At 34.2% G+C, this 23,323-nt stretch overlaps 1 protein-coding gene across 7 annotated transcripts in view; it reads left to right on the forward strand.

Moving 5' to 3' along the window:
• Positions 1 to 23,323, forward strand: part of LOC145260656 (WD repeat-containing protein 26-like) — a 250,775-nt gene that overhangs the window by 100,917 nt on the left and 126,535 nt on the right. Inside the window, exon 14 of one of the 7 annotated variants that reach the window (XR_013864346.1) lies at positions 12,011 to 12,158. The exons of 5 other annotated variants lie outside the window; for them this stretch is intronic. Coding sequence is in view for 1 of the 2 variants with exons in the window: in XM_080119001.1 (XP_079975127.1) it covers positions 12,011 to 12,042 (32 nt within the window). In the remaining variant the exon portion in view is untranslated. Of the gene's footprint in view, positions 1 to 12,010; positions 12,548 to 23,323 lie in introns of those variants that run through there. One more of the 7 variants, XM_080119001.1, reaches the window with a different exon arrangement.

Genomic DNA, 23,323 nt, shown 5'->3' on the forward strand with positions numbered 1-23,323 from the left:
TGTAAGAGCTTCTTGTATGTATATGCTTTTGCTGTTGGAAGTTTATTTCCAACCATAGACAGTATGTTGTTAGTTGGCATGGATAATACTAACTGTTATTCAGTTTGGAGGGCTGGAAATAAACAGAGAATGGCAAAGTGAAAGACTCTTTCAGGATTCTAATCTGCACGTTAAGAGGAACCACCCTAAAAAAATGTCAGCTTGAACCCCCTTCACTAACAACTATATTCTACAAATAACTTCTTCCAATCTTTGCAGTAAACAATCACATCAACAACAAAAAAAGCAACGTAACACATAGCGCACGCACACACACACACACACACACACACACACACTGAATAGAACCCTTGGATACGGCATTAAGAATTAGTAACAAAATACAGTGCAGTATATAATATGCATGTATATAATCAAATAACATAATAATTAACACTGTAAGGCGGGGAAAATATCGTAACCAGGGTCCGAAAAATATTGTTTTCCATATTGAAACCTGAAAAAGAGTATCCTAGGGCCACTGTATCCTAGGGTTCTACTGTGTGTGTGTGTGTGTGTGTGTATATACTAGCAAAAGTACCTGTCCTTGACTGGGTTCAAAAACAGCCTACAGAAAATGGACTCTGATTTATGAAAGTATGATAGGTTATGAAAAGGAAGGCCTGTAAAGAGATAACTTCGAATTTGGAGGTATCAAAACCAAAGCAAAATATGATGAAAGTAAAAATAAAATAGATAAACCCCATAATTTATTATACCATACCTGAAACACTTATCACAATATTCTGTGGATCTATATAAAAAAACCTTGTTAAACTTTGTGACATATTTCCATTCTATGGAGGTCAGGTGCGAACGAACACTCCATAATTTTATTATACCATATTTCTTCAAACTGAAACATAATTATCAAAGTATACTTACGCAGATAGATATGAAAAGTCTTTATTAAAGTTTGTGCCTATTTCCATTCTATGGAGGCCAGGCGCCAACACAGACCCCACAATTTTATTATACCATCCCTATTTAAGATAATACTTTGATAAGTATGTTTTATGTACATCTATATCTAAAACACGTGTAAAGTTTTTTTTTTTTTTTTTTAATTTTTTATTTCCATACTTTGTGAACCAGGCACAAACACAGACCCCCACAATTTTAATGAACCACCATTTTGCCAGATCAAACATACCCATTCCTATGTCTCGATACATCTATCATTATATGTAATCAGTTTTTTAAAATAGTCAACCATATAGGAGCCTATTAAGAGCCTGTAATAAGAGTATATTCATATTTTCGTAAATGTAAAAATACACGTGTAGGAGATTGATCTGTAGATTTTTAGTTTTATAAGTACTTCTAAATTGATAAATATTTACTATTTCATTATTTATACAAGCAATTGAAAATTAACAAGAACAAGATTTTTTTTTTTTTACATCTGAAAATAGGCTAAAATTATTCTGATTTCGATATCTGAAAATGTTAAGATTTCTTTTTGATTCCGATTAATCATCATAATACTAATATACGCGCGTGTATATATATATATATATATATATATATATATATATATATATATATAAATCTCCGTAACTGTTTCACAGTAAATGATTGACCAATGGAATATTAGGATTGATGTGATTTCTTGAAAGCAGACTAATAGTGATTGCAAGAGATTAATAATTGACTTACTAGCTAAATAATTTTCCAACAAAGGACTTGAAATTAAGTTTTTTTTTTTTTTTTTTTTTTTTTTTAAGTTTTAAAGGTTGAAAACTTTTCAAAACTATGTAATGATTGAACTGTAGTTTTGTAAATCTAATGAAACTAGTGTTTATAAAATAGTGCTTAATAGCAACTAAATTTTTTTATGTACTATAATTTTATATTCATACAAACGGTTTTGTCTGCATTTGTGCATATAACTGTGATTTCTTTTGATAAACAACTTCCTCAGGTTACTGTCTATGTATGAGAAAATTAGATTTCAAGAGATTGCAGCTGAAACACGTATGCACATGTGTAGCCAAAAATATTTTTTATAAATGTTATGCTATATATATATATATATATATATATATATTGGCTGAAGAGAGCTTGATAAGGATACCTTAAACGGGCCTTATTATCGGGCTTGAAACCGACGGTACCAATGACCTGTCTCAACTAACAACTTTCTGTACACAAAATATATATATATATATATATATATATATATATATATATATATATATATATATATATTAACGCTCTCTGCTAATAAATTTAAATAAAATTTTAATTTTATTTGATGCAGACTTATAGTACTGTGTGAGCAGCTGTGTGGCGCTAGCAAAAAAAAAAAAAAAGAATCGTCCCAAAAAACCCTAACTTTCCAAGGGAAGATAACTCATGATTTGCTTGTATCACGAGTTATGTTTATATTGTGATTATTTGTCAAGAGGATTGCAAACTATTCTTCTTGGAAAGTTTTGGATTTTATTTAACAGCAAGAACAGAGCTTGAAATTTTATTTGAAGTACAAAAACAACCCCTTTTTTTTATTTTTGGAATAAGACTGGTAATTTTGTCAACACAATTGTCTACATAAATTTAGAATCTGATTTGTATGTCTGAGATGGGAGAGGGGGTTATGTCCAGAAGTGCCGAACTTCCTGTGACTTGAATGATGTTACACTGGCGCGGTACTTAAATTTTAAACCATGTTTAATTTTAGAAGAGGTTTTGATGGGTAGCTATTCTGTACAAGTCGTGGCAACAAAGAATTTTCAGCGGGTAGCTGTTCTGTACAGGTCATGGACTTTATAATTTTGCAGGCAAAGAGCAAAAGATCTTTCTCCTGTTGACACGAAAAAATTGTGTGCTGGAATGCACAAAGATTCAATTTTTATGGAGCAATTCTGGTTTCTGATTGGTTGTTAGCAGAATGTGGCTTAATTTGATTCATCAGTTCCTATCGGCAGCGTTAATAGAATCTCCCAACTTTCAGTGATCATAGCCTCCATTATATATCAAAAATATTGCAACAATACAGAAAAATAATTTTGCAAACGAATATTTTTGTTGCATTACTTTTTTAAAACATTTTAACGATTTTTTTTAGCCATCAACTCTAGTTTAAGAAAGTGAAGATTAGAGTTGGCAGTATCATTTCGTTCTGAAACTTTTTTTAAATGCATTTTAAATTGCTCAACAAATCTTTGAATTTTAAAGAAAGGAAAAAAACGATTTTTTTGGGTTTTTTTCTAGCCTCGTTTTTACATCTCAATCGTATAAATTGTATAGAAACAGGCTTAAACACCCAGAGTAAAATTCTTCTCAGAATAGTTTTGCACCGCTTTTGTTTCCCATTCAAAGATTAAAATCAAGGGTGCTTGTGCAGAGTAGTAAATATTGAAACCAATGCATTTCAGGTGAAAACATTACATAGTTGGGTGTCACATTGAAATTAGTATTAATTCAAAAAATTATCCAGTAAAAGATGTAGATCATATTTTTACAAAAAATAATCCACAATACCAGTCCGATATTTTATTTTTGGTGGATTGTCAAATCGATCAATTGCAGTTATCTCTCCTGAATTTTTTGAGAACTTTTCTGCATTGAAACATACGATAAAACTATAAATTGATATATACAAAAGCAGAAATAAAAGCAACGGTTCTTTTCGAAAGCTGAAACAAAAGGAACGTTCCTCTACAAAAAGCAGAGTGATAAAAAGAACGGTTCTCTACAAAAAGCAGAGGGATGAAAGGAACGGTTCTCTACAAAAAGCAGAGGGATGAAAGGAACGGTTCTCTACAAAAAGCAGAGGGATGGAAGGAACGGTTCTCTACAAAAAGCAGAGGGATGAAAGGAACGGTTCTCTACAAAAAGCAGAGGGATGAAAGGAACGGTTCTCTACAAAAAGCAGAGGGATGAAAGGAACGGTTCTCTACAAAAAGCAGAGGGATGAAAGGAACGGTTCTCTACAAAGCTGAATTAAGCACGATGAATAAATATTTAAGATATAAAGAACTTAAAGCTTAAAACCTTTTTCCAAAATAGTTGAATGTGAAATTGGTTGATATGCCTCCAAACAAGCAAACTCATCTTACATACAGAATTACTATTTGGTTATTTTTAAAAATTGTTTTTTATTGTTCTTTTTCCTACTACAGGGTGGAACAATAAATTTGTCGCCCTAAAAAGAAAGCAACACTACAGCTTTATTTTAAAACTAGTATTGAAAAATTCAATTGAGGTAACGGTCCTGGATATGACCTTAAACTATATCCGATATTGAGGCCCCAGCTTGCGGGCTTTGGGGAGTGTGAAGCCACCTTTTAATTGCCATTGCTCCCAGGGCCACTCTGACCCAGAGTGGTAGTACCTGTTAGGGTCCCAACTATGGGTTTAATAGAAACCGACTTAAAAACAACAAATGTACTCTATTAAAAAATTGTTCTTCAAAATCACTGGATTCGGCATTAAATAACCCAAAAGGGTTGATATGCTGTAAAACAACCAACCAACCAATCGAGGTAACTTGATTATATCGTAGAGCTAACATCTATTCAATGTAGCAATCTTCTGCTTCGATATGGTCCGGAACTGGGAGCATGCCTTTTCCACAAGCGCTGACGGGAGCTCGGCGAATACTTGGCAGATAGTGGACATCCAGCTGCCTTTGGTGTTGTGGGAGGTCATATTGGTGATGTTCTCAACATATGAGCAAGAGAAGTAATCCAGCAGGTTCAGTTCGGTGGAGGAGAGAGAGGGTAGTGAGAGAAGTATATAAAGTCGTAGCACTACTTCTAAAGCCAAGTCTGGGTCTCTTTAGATTTGTGGGCTGGCGCAGAGTCCTGCTGCCACACTCAGGGTCTGCCAGTAGCCACCTGATTGTACCAGAGGATCACCACACTTTTCAGCACATCCAGGTACACTTTGGTTCAAGCTGACTTGGAGGATGTGAGGTGGCATGATATGGCCTTCACTTGAAACCACTCCAAACACCATAGGTCCTGGATACGACCTTAAACTATATCCGATGGTGAGGCTCCAGCTTTCGGGCTGTGGGGAGTGTGGAGCCACCCTTTAATTGCCATTGCTCCCAGGTCCACTCTGACCCAGAGTGGTAGTACCTGTTAGGGTCCCAACTATGGATTAAATAGAAACACTTAAAAAAACAAATATACTCTATTAAAAATTTATTCTTCAAAATCACTGGATTCGGCATTAAATAACCCAAAAGGGTTGATATGCCGTAAAAAAAAAAAAAAACAACCAACCAACCAAATACCATAACCCTGGCTGAAAACTTCATTGAGCTGTGCCCTTGTGTTGAATCATCCAGATTTGCATTTTTAGGGTGTTGGCAATGGTCAGGTTATCATAACTTGGATTGGTAAAGCGCATGAGTTGTACAGCAGCGCATCTCTGATCTCGCTTGTTGAACATTGTGTCACTTCCAGACATGACAGCAGGCTCCTATCATTCTTGGCAGTTGTTCCACCTTACATATGTTACATATCTCTGATTAATTGCTGTCGTTGATGTAGACAAGTTCGGACCAAGGGGGAACTCTGTACTCGTCTTTACACAGCGTCACACACCTAACATAGCCGTTATTATAGCGTTCCCATGTTAGCGTAAGGATATCTTTTACCTGGCAACAATTTGTGGGACTGGACTTAACATATGCTGATCTCACCTTTTTAGGGTAGATTTAAACCTGCAACCACTTTTGGCGCATAACATATCTCCACGATAAAAAAAATAGTGAACCTCTTTTTTGTCGCATGTCATCTCCATCTGAAGTCAGTTCTACACCTATATGTAAATCTGCAGACAATATAACCGTACATAATTATGCACATGAAGTAGGATGAAAGACATATCAGCTAAATATCATAGAATTATAAATATCTACATTTGAGACAAGTGTCAAGAAAAATATATGCTCATGAAACTTCTTGTTCCCAAAGAACAAACAATAACAAATGACTTTTAGTTTGTAGTAGGCTAAAATAAGTATTTAAAATAAAAGATCTGCTTGTTATAATTTTGTATCATAAATACTTTTTTTCTTGTCCCTTGATCATGTTAAAAAAAAAAAAAAAAAAAAAAAAAATTGCTTATTTAGAATTACAGTTAATTAAAAGTTGCTTCCTCGTAAGAGCGAAATCCGAAAGTCGAACAAATGAATTTTCAGTAATTTGTACAGTTTAGTCAAGACATTAAAAAATGAAAATATCGAAAAAAAAGTTTAAATTGTATGTATCTGTTATAGAACAGAAGTTCTCCGGAAAAAAATTTCACTTAATTTCATCAAGTAGTTTTTTTTTTTTTTTTTTTTTTTTTTTTTTTTTTACAGCGGAAAAACATGTTTTTTATGAGAGCGCGTTGAAGGCAGACATCTTGAATTATAAAATAATTGTGTTTGAATTTTAGAAATGCCAAAGGGAGATAACTCCAGTTTAAGCGCTGACACCCCTTCCCATCTTTAATACTAGCTTTTCTTCCTAAAAATCGAACATTTTGCTCGTATAACAAATTTTTTTTTCGCTGTAAAAAAAAAAAAAAAAATGATGAAATTAAGTGAAATTTTTTTTCAGAGAACTTTGTTCCATAACGGATACATACAATTTAAACTTTTTTCAATATTTTGATTTTTTAATATCTTGACTAAACTGTACAAGTACCAAATTTTCATTAACAAACTTTTTTTTTTTTTTTCATCAATTTCAACTAAAAGCAATGTCATTTACCTAATTGTCATGTTGCAATTAGTTAATTATAGCATTATTACATAAAACATGTACTTTGACGAATCTGTAGTTGTGATATCCGGCATTAATTGTAACAATCGCCACAAGACATTCTTTAATATGCTTGTTCTCTTCAGAGTTATCTACCCTTGCATAGAATAACTGATTGAAGTTAAAAATTACTGCGAATGCTATTCGAAACCATCTTTCGTTTAAATAATATTGAGCTCTCGTTACAAGAGAAATAATATCTTGATTATCATAGTAAGTCTTGGAGCCTTTTTCATCCCGATTTCTTCCAAGCTATCATGTTTATTTCAAGAATTTATTTTTCTCACCATCATTTCATTCACCTTTGCCAGGAATTCAATGACACGTCTATGCTTCTGACACTCGTCCATTACAGGAGTTGCTTTCTTAGTCTCACACTGTCAATATCTGCAACAAAGGTGAAACTTGCAGGCCACAGATGCAGAAGTTCAGTCATTACAAAACAATTTGAAATCTCCTCTGATATATTCGGGCAGAATAAAACAAAATAGGAGGCATTACTTTTGGAATGCTCCATTGTGTTTAAAACTAAAGTTTGACAGACAACAGAAAAAACCTTTTTAGAAGGTTGCTTGGCTATATCTTGATGCATTCAGCCAATATTTGAATTATAAAAACCCTATTTCAAACTGAAGCATAGAAACTGCTGATTCGTACAAATCAAACTTAATATTGACAGACCAACAAAATGAACTGACTATTACTTGTGAGGCGATTTTTGAGAAGAATTTGTTTACATTGGAGTTGAAGAGGACTATTGTAATTGACAAGGAAACAGTCCCATTGTAATGTATTCCATATTGATGCCAGACACATAAAAAGGAGAAAGTTTATTAAGGCTCAAAGCTTTCCAAAATAAAGGATTAATGAGATGTAAATGATTGTCAGCTAAAAGATGGGGAACACTATGGGAGTGCTAACGTTGATCAATGGTACAAATGTGGGGCGATTTTTGACAAGGATTTGTTATGAGATTTGAAAATGACTTGTAATTGGCAGGGAAACAGTCCCATTGAGACACAGGAAGAAAGTATTTTCCATTATAACTGAAAATGAGTTCCGGCTGTGAATATCTTATAAGATGGAACCAAAGAGCTCACAATTGAGCACCTTGCATGGTAATAGCGATAAAGTAGAGAGCAACTAGCAACATCTCTTCTGTGAAAAAATGGTCTTGTAGGGAATTTCAATCTTAAGTGTGACAGGCTGACAGAAAATTAAATTTGAAACTAAAGTGTGACAGATGTATAGTGTTTTATTACAATAAATCAAGGGCCTCCAAACTATACGGTCCGCATGCCAAATCCAGCTCCCTAAAGTCTTTAATCCAGCTTGCAGAGCTCTTAAGGAAAACTTGAAAATATCCAGAAAATTTTTTTTAAAAAATGGTGTGGTGTATGTTTTGGAGTGGGGATCCTTTGACAAAGGAGGGATTGGATCTAATTCATTTCTGTTTGTTCGCACTTTTCTCAATAACACCTTGGATTTTTTTTTTTTAATTTTGCACAAACATTAGTCATGGTGAAAGTAAATTTTTGCCAGAAAGAATTTTCTTGGATAACTGTTTGCCCTCATATAGACCATTTATAGAGGTAAAATTGCCCCCAAATCGTTTGTCCATTCATTTGTTTGCACTTTTCTCAATAACTATGCTATGATTTTTTTTTTTTTTTTTTTTTTTTTTAATAATTTTGCACAAATATTAGGCATGGTGAAATTAAACTTTTGCCAGAATGGATTTTCTGGGATAACTCTCCTCACCCATCCATAAGAATCATTTTAGAATAAAATTGACCAAAATCGTTCATTTCTTCGCACTTTTTTCAATAACCATGCCTTGAATTTTTTTGGAAATTTCACACAAACCTTAGTCAGGTGAAAGTAAAATTTTCCCTCATGAATGGGACCCACGCATGCTCAGCCTGTTGTTCAGAAAAAAAAGGTTTTCGAGAACAGATTTTACTAAAAAGCAAAACTACTGAATAAAATGCTATAAAACATGTATAGATCTTTTTTTTTTTTTTTTTTTTTTTTTTTGTTAAATCAAAAAAAAAAAAAAAATCTTTTTTATTGACATGTGTAGCCTCAAAAAAAAAAAAAGAGCAATGTGCCTCCTCACCCATGCAAAAATGTTTGAGACCCCCCCCCCTGCAATAGATGGATTCATCCCCTCTTCTGTTCACAAAAAAATACAATCCTAATTTATATAATAAAGTAGTGAACCACCTCAGCAGAAATAACCTCCTTAGTGACATGCAATATGGCTTCCGTTCTGCTAGATCTACAGCTGATGTGCTAACAGTTATATCCCTTACGATTAGTTAATCTCTCGACAAAGGTTTCCTTTCTAGGGCAATTGCTCTTGACATATCAAAAGCCTTCAATAAGGTATTGGATAAGGGCTTACTTCACAAGATTTCCAGCTATGGTATAACTGGAAATGTTTTCTCAATTAAATCATTTCTCTCTGATAGGCTTATAAGAATAGTGGTTGATGAGCAGCAATCAGAGGCCCACAGTATTAATGCTGGAGTCCCCCACGGGTCCATCCTGGGCCCAACTCTCTTCCTGATCTACATCAATGATCTCCCAAAACATACTTAAATCATTTGTTGACATCTATGCTGATGACACGACCATCTATGGCAACACATCAAAGGCCGTAAATGACAAAGCTCTCTCTGATTCCCTCTCCTCTGATCTCGAGCATGTGGTACAGTGAGGGAAGAGGTGGCTGATTACTTTTAATGCATCTAAAACAAAGTACCTATCTTTACATCAACGCTCTGTTCCTCATCTAGTAGCAATTGAAATGAATGGCTCTTGTCTTGAGGATGCTTCATGTTTTGACAAGCTTCTGGGTTTGACCTTTATTCTTGATCTGAAATGGAACACTTATATCAAGTCTGTTACCCGGGCTGCTGGGAAAATGGTGGGATCCTTCTACCGCTCCAGAAGATATCTCACTACTGATGCAATTCTCTATCTGTATAAAAGACAAGTACGTCCAAAGATGGAGTACTGCTGCCACATCTGGACTGGAGCTGCTAAAACAGCGTATCCTGCCTTGACAAAGTACAAAATAGACTTCGTGGTTTAGTGGGGGATGCCCTTTTCTCTTCCCTGCAACCTCTCTTCCACAGAAGAGATGTTGCGAGCCTGTCTTTGTTTTATCGTTATTTCCATGGTAAGTGCTCGTCCGAGCTCCAATCTCTGATCCCCCCTCGCCGATCTTTTACGATAAACACCCGTCTAGCTAAAATCACTGTCAGTAATTTCCCCCACTATTTATCTGTGCCTAAATCAAAACGTAGATTCCATGAACAAAGCTTCTTTCTGAGAAGTGCACGCCTGTGGAATTCTCTTCCGTTTGCCTGTTTCCCACCTGACTAAAACGTGGATGTCTTTAAGTTCAACATAAATAAATTCCTGATGAATCGCCCCCTTAAGTAAGACGCTTTATCAAATCTCCAATACCAACTATTACTACGATATTATTCCATTGATTATTGTACACACAATAATCCTTATCCCCGAGTGGCGTTTGGACCTTGATAAGAGGTGATCCCCCATGTAAAAAAAAAAAAAAAAAATCTTGTTTTGAAATTTTTTTGATGAGGATTGGAAGTTTAGTCTTCATCTTGCATGTTATTCTCACTTTTTAACCAATGTAACCTCTGACCTTTTATGTGCGTCTTGTAGTAATGAGACGATTCCAATATTTTCCGATACAATTACTGATACCGTACTAAATTCCTGATTCCGATACAGTTACCAATTCTTTATAAATCTCTAAATATTTAACTAAAGTTTTCTTTGTTTCCCATTACCATAATATTTCATGTTAAATGTGCATAGATGTTTTTGAACGTAAAACCACATGGGGGTGGGGGGGGTTATGTTTTTACTGGTCATTTAAAATCAAGTAATTATTATTTTATCATTACTAACAGCAGTGGAAGATTTTGTTTTAAACAAACCAATTAGTAAAGATAATTAAAGGAATTTTTTTTTTTTTTTTTTTTTTTTTTTTTTTTAGAATGGAAAGTAGGCACAAATTTTTTCGATTCCGATTTTTTTTTTTTTTTTTTTTTTTTTTTTTTCCAATTAATGATCCCAACACTAGCATCTTGCCGAACTCTGGAATTTGCACAGAATTTCAAACGGAATTCTTTATTCAATCGGGAGGTAACTGTAACAGCATTCAGCCGGAGTTAAGTTAAATAGTCTCAACGTGAGTTTACCACATCTTGTGTTAAGGCGGTCCTCTGTAGCTGAATCCTTGGCTGGCCTCAGCCATTCCCTGTTTCAATGTCTCTATCCACTGCACCACAGGCCCCAAAGTTGATCGAGGTTGGACTTTTTGATATTATAAATTCACATTTATTTATTATCTGATCTTGCATGGTCGAGTTTGTGCCGAATGGTATATATTATTTAATTGATTGGAATGTTTATTGAGACGAGTAATTTGTATATTTTTTTACTTTATTGCGGACTATAATCAGCATCTTTTTTAATTCTTTCACAACATTTTGGTTAACTATTTCTCTGGCCTTCGTCAGGTGGTAACTGCGACGAGATAGGAACTCCGAATCTCCTAACTGTATCCTCAGCAATTACTGCCTTCCATAGTTGTCATATGGAAGGCAGTAATTGCTGAGGATGCGGTTAGGAGATTCGGAGTTCCTATCCCGTCGCGATTATCACCTGTAAAGGGTCAGAAGAATAGTTGGCTGACACATCGTGAAACAACAATTAAAAAAGATGACGATAAGTCTGCGATGAATAAATAATACTCATCTCAATAATGAATTCCAATTAAAGTTCTCAGTAATTCGCTATTCTATTTTGAGTGTCGCTCGTACTGAGGATTGAACCTTCAACCTCCAGAAGAGTGTAACTTACAACTCAATTTTACCACATACTTTATCCACTACGCCACGCTACTCCTGTGGATTAAATAAAAGGTTTTGTTTGAAATTCCCTGCAGATTCTTGAGATCAATAACAAGACCATAGTTTACATCGACCTAAACATTGTAAGGATAACACTTAAGATGAAAACAGGAGCCTGAATAATACAAATAGCATGTTTGTTGTTTTTTTGTTATGAATTAAAAGCAATTTTATTTTTTGCCTTTTTTATCTTTGTTTTTTTTTTTTCCCCCCTACATTTTTTTTTTTTGTTTTTCCTTTTTTCAGAGAATGAATCTGGCCGAAGTACACCCGTATAATGATGAAAGGGATATAAGTTGTTATTTTTTAAACTTTTTTACTGGAAATAAGGAGCATCAAGTTCTATACTGGCCCCCCCACCATGGACATCATTGTAAGGACGCGAGTGCAATGGGTGTGTATTTGTGTGTTTCAAGGGGACTCAAATAAAAAGGGGTCCTTGCTGTATGTGTTCATGGAAAGGTACTTGTTTTATGTTCCAAGCTTTTGATTGTTTGTTATGGCGCTGTCGTGCCATGATACGTGAAGATATGGCTTATGCAGCCCCGTGGGCGAGAGAGAAAGAGGGGTCAACACTGCTGTTACCATGGCAGCAGCTTAGAAACTATTCCCTTATTTTAAGGGTTCCACTTTGAGAAAACCTGAAAAAAAAAAACTTCTGTTGCTGTTCATATTTCTCAGATTTCAACTCTACAAAGGAACCACACTATTTGGAAATTTCAAAGAAAATCTAAAAAAAATAAATAAATAAATAAAAGCGCAAAAATAAACATTTTTAATTAAGTTTAAAAGTTTTTTTTTTCTTTAGTTTAAAAAAAAAAATGACAAGACTTTCTACCAAAAACGGTTTTTTTTTTCATTTTTTTATTTATTTATTTATTTTTTTTTTTTAAGTTTTTTTTTTTTTTTCATTTTTTTATTTATTTATTTATTTATTTTTTTTTTTAATTTAAGTTTTTTTTTTTTTCTCACACTAATGTGTACATTACTTTCTCTGGGCTCATCGGTGGCAGTAGCAGGTTTAATCTTTGACTTGGGGGTTGGGATAAATAAATGAACAATATAATATATATGGTTTTAGGGGGAAAAAAAATTCTGGTGGGGTGGGTATTGGGTGGGAGATTGAAAATCTGATTTCAAAAAGAATGAACTGTTTTTTTTATTTTTTTTTTATTTTATTTTTTTTACCTTAGGTTTTACCTTTCTCCCCTCTCCTTTCTCTTTTTTCTCCTCTCTTACCCCCTCTCTCTCCTCTCTTACCCCCTCTCTCTCCTCTCTTACCCCCCCCTCTCCTCTCTTACCCCCCCTCTCCTCTCTTACCCCCCCTCTCTCTCCTCTCTTACCCCCCCCTCTCTCTCCTCTCTTACCCCCCTCTCTCTCCTCTCTTGCCCCCCCTCTCCTCTCTTGCCCCCCCTCTCTCCTCTCTTGCCCCTCTCTCTCTCTCTCCTCTCTTGCCCCCCCCCTCTCTCCTCTCTTGCCCCTCTCTCTCTCTCTCCTCTCTTGCCCCCCTCTCTCTCTCCTCTCTTGCCCCTCTCTCTCTCTCTCCTCTCTTGCCCCCCTCTCTCTCTCTCCTCTCTTGCCCCCCTCTCTCTCTCTCCTCTCTTGCCCCCCTCTCTCTCTCTCCTCTCTTGCCCCCCTCTCTCTCTCTCCTCTCTTGCCCCCCTCTCTCTCTCTCCTCTCTTGCCCCCCTCTCTCTCTCTCCTCTCTTGCCCCCCTCTCTCTTGCCCCCCTCTCTCTCTCTCTCCTCTCTTGCCCCCCTCTCTCTCTCTCTCCTCTCTTGCCCCCCTCTCTCTCTCTCCTCTCTTGCCCCCCTCTCTCTCTCTCCTCTCTTGCCCCCCCCTCTCTCTCCTCTCTTGCCCCCCCTCTCTCTCTCTCCTCTCTTGCCCCCCCTCTCTCTCTCCTCTCTTGCCCCCCCTCTCTCTCTCTCCTCTCTTGCCCCCCCCTCTCTCTCTCTCTCCTCTCTTGCCCCCCTCTCTCTCTCTCCTCTCTTGCCCCCCTCTCTCTCTCTCCTCTCTTGCCCCCCTCTCTCTCTCTCCTCTCTTGCCCCCCTCTCTCTCTCTCCTCTCTTGCCCCCCTCTCTCTCTCTCCTCTCTTGCCCCCCCCCCTCTCTCTCCTCTCTTGCCCCCCTCTCTCTCTCCTCTCTTGCCCCCCTCTCTCTCTCCTCTCTTGCCCCCCTCTCTCTCTCCTCTCTTGCCCCCCCTCTCTCTCCTCTCTTGCCCCCCCTCTCTTACCCCCTCTTTTTTATTCTCCTTTTTTCTTTTATTTATTTTTTTAATTTTGAAATTCGAGCAAAAAAAAAAAAACAAAACAAAATGACAATTGTTTACAGAACATAAAGAATTGTATTTTGATTTGGATAAAAAAAAAAGTCCAGATAATCTCTTGTTTCATAGTGTGCTTTACAAAAGATCATTTCGACATTCATAGTGGCTTACTCTTCCGTTCTATTCTTCATTTAAATATTTACATTTCAAAACATTTCTGAAAGATCTTTATTGCTCTTTTCTGTGTGTGTATATATATGTATGCCTGTGTGTGTATGTGTATATAGATTTTATTCTCTTCATTTGAATTTGACCCTGACTAATATTTGTCTTATAATATAACGATAAATTACAGACAGCGTTGTCATCGTCTTTGCTTTTTTTTTTTTTTTTTTTGCTTTTTTTTTTAAGCTGATATACATATTTCACGAAATCTTCCCGAAGGCATGAATTCATTTTTTTTTTTTTTTAGCAGCGTTTATCATTCAATTAATTTTGACCATATATGGAATCGCTATATTTTGAAAGTGTTTTTTTTTTAATCTTTGATGTTAATGGTAAAACATATTTGAATGATGAATGCCGCCAGAAATGAATCGTAAAAAAAAAAAATGTTCGCTTTGTAAGATTCCGTGAAGCAAATAACACATCCAACAGGTAAAAATAATGAAAATAACATTTGTATTTTATCATTATATGCTCCATTTTAAAAAAGAAAAACTTTTTTTTTTAATATTAAGTTTTTATTTTGTGAAATACAAAAGTATAGATTGCTATCATTAAAAACTTTTTCTCTCCTCCTCCCTTTCCTTGTCTCCTCCTTTTAATTTACAAAATCAAATATGATGGCTGACTTTGAAACTGTTTTTATAGAATAGCAAAAAGTAAAAAAAATCTCTCCATATATATATATATATATATATACTTGGATGTCTAGTTTGCTATGCTGCCCTTTTATATTTTCATAGAATTTCTTAATTTTCTGTTTCTCTTGTGTTTATAAAAGTAAATTTCAGAAAATATAACAAAACAATTTTTCTTATCTTTAAAAAGAAAATTTATGGACATTTGATTTTGTTTTGCAATTCATTCTTTTAGACTCATTTCCTATCAGATCAAATAGAAAGTAACAAGAAACATGTAATTATTCCCCCTCTGTCCGTCGTGTGTGCCAAATTATTCCATTAATATTCCTGCCATTCAAGCAATCTCAAAAATCGAAACGATCTCTGCTTCCAATGTATGTGTTATACATATATATACCAGAGTTATCCCCCTTGTCTCCAAGAATTGTCAGACCTAACCTTGGTTTAAACAATTATCTTTCTATCACTTTTCCTTTATTTTTATTTTTTTCTCGCTCTCTAGGGCATTTCTGCATATTGCCAGAGACATTCCATTGTTGCATTACCTCCCCTGTTTTCTAGATGGTGATAGATGATTTGGCGTCCCCGACGAAACATCTTTCAACAGATGTTTTAACTGAAAAAATTTATCACATCATTATTATTATTAGTAGTAGTATTTGTATTATTATAATTAGTTTGGCCTAAGAATATTTTTCTGTAAAATATTTTACTTTTAAGAAAGTTAACAATCAGAAGAAATAAATATTACACATTTTTATTAAATAAAAGAACTGTTCACCTTATTCTACTTATTTTCATATAAAATGTTAATCATAAAAAAAATGATACATAATATCGGAACTTGTACAATTTAATCAAGACATTAAAAAATGAAAATATCGAAAAAAAGGTAATATTGTACGCATCTGTTTTGAACTGAAGATCTCTGAAAAAAATTTCACTTCATTTGATCAAGTAGTTTTTGTTTTTTACAGCGGAAAAACACGTTTTTATAACAGCACGTTGAAGGCAAACATCTTGGAATTTTTCTTTTTTGTTAGGAGTTAAGAACATGCCACGGGGAGATAACTCCAATTAAAGCGCCGACACTCCCTCCCCATCTTTAATAATAGCTTTTCTTTCTAAAAATCGAACCTTTTGCTCTGTATCATAACAAATTGTTTTTCGCTGTAAAACAAAAACTACTCGATGAAATTAAGTGACCTTTTTTTTTTCGGAGAACTTTGTTCCATAACGGATACGTACAATTTAAACTTTTTTTTTATATTTTCATTTTTAATGTCTTGATTAAACTGTACAAGTACCATAATATCTGTTGGAAGATGTTTTGTCAGGGATGCCAAACTATCTATCCTCATCCACAAAACAGGGGAAGCAATGCAACAATGAAATGTCTCGAGGTGGGGGGATGTGCTTGAATGCCAATTTTAGTTTCACAGTTTTATCAGAAGCATTTCCAACTGGCATCAATCAATTAGTCCCAGTTGGAGATACTTCTGATGATTGGTGATAACCTGAAACTGCAGTAAAATGTTAAAGCTAAGTGCATTTTTTTAGGTAATAATTTTATTTGATAAATTAGCAATTTGTCTTTGACAGGTGAGGAATAGTTAAATAGTTTATTTGAAATTTAGGAACGAATTTTAACTATAAGCCTTTTTTTTTTTTTTTTTTTCTGTTACATTAATAATACAAAATTAAATTCCAGTAAGCATCTCTTTATTCATTTTTTCAAAAGGGTCTAGTTCTTGACAGACTGTTTCGTTGTCACTTATACAACCAAAAGTTGTATATCTTGAATTTTCTGTAAGCATGACTTGTCAGAAGGAAAAGTCAAAATTGTGTCCAAAAGTAATAAAACATTATTAAAGCGCTTATATATATGTAGCTTCATTAGAAATGTGAAGTTGTCGAAGTGATGACAAACTGGACCATCACATTTGAAATCTTTCAAAAGAAAAAGTCAAATCTCACGAGTTTAAATCTTGAAAATTTGACTAAATACATATGTTGTTTTTTTTTTTTAACAATATAATTCTTTAAGAAAATGTTCCTTTTAGTTTTTATATCATTTGGATGCATTGCGAACTGATTGCAATGATCTCTTGAAACGAACATATCTAAAAGATTGATTCTAATTTACAATTTCACTTAGAAAAAAAAATACAGAAAATACAAATCTTTATGATGTATATACCCATCATGGAATGAAAATATCATATTCCAAAAATCACGTTAATTGATCAATTTATTTTTGTTTTTAACTAAGAAAATCAAATTTTATAAAAAACGGTTACAACTCAATTCGACTACTGAGATTTTGTTTGTATTCAAAATAAACCTTTTCATTGCTAAAATAAAAATGTAAAATTTGAGTTTCTTTATAAAAACAAAACTACGTGACCAATTTGCATAATTGTTGGAATATGACCTCTCCATTCCGTGATGGGTACGTACATCATAAAGATTTTTCTGTATTTTTAAGTTGAATTCCAAATAAGAACTAAGTCTTTAAATGTGTTTCTGCTTTTGAATTGTATAGCCTCCCCATAGATTTGTTTCGTAAATTATCTATAGATTGAATTCCCTCCAATTCGTGCAACAGAAGGGGAGGCAACTCATCCCTTTTGGCAAATTACCTACAATCATTGACATTTTTTAAAATTTTCTTTTCTTGCTGGAAAATGCAAATTGAAATCTGAAAATTAAGTTAACGTATTAATTCACTTGAAGTAAAATAGATAACATCATGGTGAACATAATGCATTTAGCTCAAAGGAGGAGGTAATTACTGGGAGGATGGTATTGTGCTGAATGAATACTACATGCCCCCCCCCAAATCCCTCAAGAAAAAAATAAGGAGTTAATGGTTGGAAGGGTGATATGACTACGGAATAGAATACACTGTCCACCGATTCCCCAAAAATGGAGAGGATAATCCCTGGGAAGATGATCTCCTGACAACAGAACAGATACTGTTACCCCCACCTCCTTAAAAAGAAAGGTATAATATCCCACTCCCTAAAAAAAAAGTGGTGAAAAGGGAATTAAGTATGCCCCCTGTATTTGCAATCTTCAAAGTGTTCATATCTAAGGGAAAATGTAATTTCCCCCCAGTTTTTCATAAAAATTACTTTTTTTAAGTATAATGTTCTACTCGAATTTTCGTATATATTACTATTTTCGACATGACAAGTACTGTTTTGCTTTAAACCACATATTTAAAAAAAATGATCTGTTGACTCTATCTTAACAAGCACCAAATGTTTTATTCATTTTAGGTTCTCGAAAGAAAAATGTGAACTAAAGCCCCTTCCCCCCCCCACACACACACATATATCTGTTAACATAAAGATTATAAAAGAAAAAACATTGGAGCTTAATTTCTGATTTTATTAGTTAATCCTTAAAAAAAAAGTTTAGTTGACTCAAATTTCCTTTATTTTAGGCATATTTTTCTTTGTAACTATAAAAGTATTCCTCTTTCCATTAGTTGTGTACGGTTCAATTAACCAATCGACACGTTTGAACACCAAGCCAGTGGAACTGTTTCTTTAAGTGACGAAAATGGAAGAATTTACGAGTGCCATTAAATGCCAACAAGAATAACAACTTTGAAGAGAAATTCCAAGAAAAACAAAATGGAATATCAAAAGAAAATGGAAATCGAAAAGTGTTATTAATAAGAAAATTTCAAGGAAAACTGTTGGAGTAAATCTCTCTTGTTAAAACAAAAAAAAAAATTTGTCCTATCTGTCAATATTTTTTTTTTTTTTTTTTTTTTTTTCAATAATACCAAAGTAAAAAATCAAGTTTAGATTAACATTTATTGTTTCGGAATTTTTGATATGAGGATTTCAAATTTCTATTTGGACTACTATTCTCACCCAATATGAAAATCATTGTCCACATAATTATTCTGTATAAATAGATTTTATTTGTCAGTCACAATTTTTTTATACGCAATGTTAAGTAACTTGTATTATTTCAAAATATCAGATTTTTTATTTTTTTTTTTACAAAGGAGTCAGTCACCACTTATTAAGGCCCGGAGGCCACTTGAGGATAAGGGCAATTGAGTGTCCAGTAAATTAATGAGGTAATATCGTAGTAATCGTTAGTAGTGAAAATTTAATAAATTGGATTACTTAGGGGGACATATCATCAAGAACTTGTTTAAGTTGGACTTGAACATAACCTGGAGAGCAGGGAAACAAGAGTTTCACAGGCATGCAGTTCTAAGAAAAAAAGCTTTGTTCATGGAATTTACGTTTCTGTTTAGGTACAGATAAAGAGTGGAGGAAATATTGATAGTGGTTTCAGCTAGGCAAGTGTTTTTCGTGAAAGTTTAGCAAGGGGGGGGGCATAGACTGGAGCTCAGACAAGTACCTACCATGAGTTTTAGAAAATGGAGAATATTGCATTAATAGTAAATTCCAAACAAGTATAATGGATGCCATAACCAGAAACTGAAACCTTGAGATCGTCAGTCTGAGTTTTACCAACTGATTTATTAAAATTTTCTTATAAATGGAGCTTAAAACATTAAATTAACGAAATGATTATAACATTAGCATGAGGCCATATTGGATTTACTAGGATTAATTTTAGTAAATAAAAAATTTCTATTTTTGGTCCATGAAGTAGAATTTATTCAATTATCAAATAGGTTCGTTAATACATTTTTAAAAAATTATAAAATGAAATAATTCTTTCCCCCCTCCTCTTCTTCCTCCTCGTCTTTTGCATAATTAAAAATTGCATTAAATTAAATGCAAAGTTTTTTTGTTTTTTTTGTTTTTTTTTGTCAGAACGAAATTTAGAAAATGGTTTTGTACAAACGCTATACAATTCTTTCTGTTAAGTGTGTAGAATTCTATGAAATTATCAAACGCTATTTTTTTAATTTTTCGTGAGCGCTCAAATAAATTTTTATTTTTGAATTTATTTAATTCCTGGTTTTTCTGTAAAAATAGTTACAAATTAAAAAAAATTATTTGCCACGGTCATGTAGACGTTTAATTTTTTTTTTTTTTTTTTTTTTTTTTTTAAGTAAAGGGATTAAAATGTAAATAGTATTGATATTATATTTTCGATCTGTGTTGCGACCCCCCCCCCCCAATCTCCTAATGGGTAATAATTAATAATTATGGACGTCAATTAGTTTAAATTAAATTAAATACACTTGGGAAATTAAACGAAACCATTTTTTTTTTTTTTTTTTACTTATTTGTGATCTATTTGTGCTCGTAATAATTAGCGAGATAGAAGCAGTGTAGGTTGTCGGAAGTATCAATTCTGAGTAAAGTAGACATTTTCTTTCGTCACAGGAAGTAAGGTGTGTAATATAAACAAGTGGTTCCGAACAGATATTTACGACTTCAAAAATGTATAAAATATTTTTTATTTTTTTTTTAACACAAATAGGTCACACGGGAGAAGTTAAAATAAATTTAACTAGTGTTGGGAAATTAGTTAAAATACCATTTTGTTTTAACCACTTGTGATGTATTTGCATGAAACAACTGATACTCAATAGAAATGAAATTTTTAAGTGTAGGTAAATGCTATAACATAGAGAGCAACCCGGATATAAGAGACCCGAATATAAGAACGACTTATACAAGAGATTTTCTCTGGTCTCAAATTAGAGACTGTTAATGTACAGTATAACCTGGATGCAAGAGTTGTATGGACTGGAAAAGAAGTCTCTTACATCTGGGCTACACTGTATATGTATATATCTGTGGTTGCGCCTATAGAGGTGGTTGAACACTGTTTTCTGTGGCTGACTAAGCCTATTTTCGATCTATATTGTGGGTTGGAAATGTTGCAGATGAAGGTCTGTGCATTGAGTTTGTGGTGTGTTGAATTTTGTTGACTGGCCTTCCTAAATAGTCTTTTAGTTTCTGCCCGTTTTGCAATGCACCTTGTGCTTTATCTACATATTTGTGACGTATTTGCATAAAATAACTGATGCTCAAAAGAAAAACTTTGAGTGTAGGTAAATGCTATAACTTATATATACGTATATCTTTACTTTTATATAAAAGTCACTTTGTGTGTGTGTGGGAGTTCCTTCCTTATAGGTTCCGAAACGGCTGAGCCCATCTTTTGCAAATTTCACACAAAGCTTATTTATATGTCTGGCAGTGTTCTTAGATATGTTTTGTACAGAAACTCATCCGATAAGTATTGAAAAAATCTGATTCTAAAAATAGTCTTATAAATAATTTTTACAGGGAAATATTTTACGTTACACTGGCCAAGGGAGAGAATTCTCAGCAAATCATTTCTTTAAAAAAAAAACCCAAAAAAAAACCAGAACTATCGCCATCTGAAGATATAGCTTAGTGGTAGAGTATTCGACTACAAATAAAATGGGTTCCTATTCAAGCCCGAGTGTACCTCACCATTTTATTTTTTTTCTTAATGAGTTCAATTTACGATAAAAGATGTACTATTTAAAATTGTCACAAATCGTTTCTTCGTTTGCATATTTTAAAACTAAACATTAATCAGGAGTGACTTTTCCAGGGTATTCATCTTGAAGCAGAAATATCAGCTGATGTGTTGTTGTAAACAAACACAAACAGAATTCGATGAATGGCATTATTTATTTTTTTTTTTTGTTCGAATTAGTCCACCAGGCAAATTATTCTTCATAATATATAATAATCAATAGAGGATCGATAATAATGCATATGCAATCTACATAAATTTAAATATATTTAAATGTATTGTATGACCGGGCAATGCCGGGCTGCCAGTTAGTATATATATATTATATACTCGCACACCTATAAAGCTGAGTTTTTTTTTGGGGGGGGGTCTCGCTCTATCAATTTGGTATTGCAAGCCAACTTTTTGTATTTAACAATTATTAAAACAAACTTCTTTAATATACTCAATCGTGGATATGCGAACGACTACATGAAGGTTAATGAATTTTCATATTCGTTTGGAAAACGAATGTGAATTATTTTTTATGGTTTCTTATTAGATGACTGGTTTTATTTCAATATTTTACGCTGAATTTTATTTATGCGTGGTTTCTGCATATATGGGGACAAAAGTGGTTGGTCGCGTTCAATGCTGCCAAGACTAAACTAGTTTCATTCAATAATTACAAGAAACCCTCTCTACCACCCATAGCAATGGCCAACGACTCTTTATCTGAGAGTCCATCTTTCAAACTCCTTGGCCTAACGTTCACAGGAAACATGAGTTGGAACAATTACATTGAAGGCATTGCCAGGGCCGCTGCAAGAAAGGTAGGCTCTCTCTACTGTGCTAGAAAACTACTAACACCCGAAAGTATCCTGTACCTCTATAAGGCCACCATTCGCCCATGTATGGAGTATTGCTGCCACATCTGGGCTGGTGCATCTGCTACTAGTCTCTCGCTCCTTGACAAGGTTCAAAAGAGAGTCGCAAACCTGATAGGCCCTGAACTGGCATCTAAGCTTCAGCCTCTGTCCCATCGACGAAATGTTGCATCCCTCTGCCTTTTCTACAAGTATTTTAGTGGTGAATGCTCTGACGAACTGCAATCACTTGTGCCCCCACGACGCGAGCACCCTCGACAAACCCGACAGGCTACTAGATCCCACCCCCACACTGTAGAGGTCCCTAGATGTAAAAGATCTTTTTACTCCAATAGTTTCTTCCCCAGAACCGCAAGACTCTGGAATTCCATTCCAGGTCCCTGCTTCCCCAACAGTACTGACGTGCAGAAGTTCAAGTGTAACGTGAACCGACACCTTGCTGCCCAAATCCCTACATAGTACCCCAGTAGTTGTTGCCCCTGATAGTAGCCCCCTACACCAAAGTGGCAATTTGCCTTGTTTGGGGTGAAAATGTAATTAAAAAAAAAAAAAAAAAATATATGCATAGAATTTAGGATGAAACCGTACTAGCGCACGGAAATATATACATATGAAAGTGACATTGTCAGTGTGTATGTGTGCAAAAAAGTCTCTACCAAACTCCTCTCTGAATATTTGGTCTACAGAGTTAAAATTTGATATATAGGGTATTTGGACTTGTAGCGATTTTGTTATTAGTCGGCAAAATAGCTGCTATAGTGTTAAAATTGAGAAAAAGACAAACTTTGGTCTGATGTACCCATTTTTTTTTTTTTTTCTTTCTTTACATGCACTAATTAAGTTATTGCTTAAACGTTATTTTTTACAGTCTTTGTATGCGTATGAATCTAGGTCTTAACGCTAACGTATATGGCTAGCGAGCGATGTTTTGATTCTAGCTGATGGCACAAAAGTCTTTTTTTTTTCTTTTTTTTTTTTATAACTTTTGAAATCACTGCTATATATTGGCTAAAATAATAAATACGAAATTTGCATGAATTAAAATATAATATTTAAGCGTATTTTATGACCGGGCAACACTGGGTAGCCTGCTAATGT

The sequence above is a fragment of the Euprymna scolopes genome, chromosome 36 (genome assembly GCF_053919585.1).
Source record: "Euprymna scolopes isolate OS-2025 chromosome 36, ASM5391958v1, whole genome shotgun sequence".
NCBI lineage: Eukaryota > Metazoa > Mollusca > Cephalopoda > Sepiida > Sepiolidae > Euprymna > Euprymna scolopes.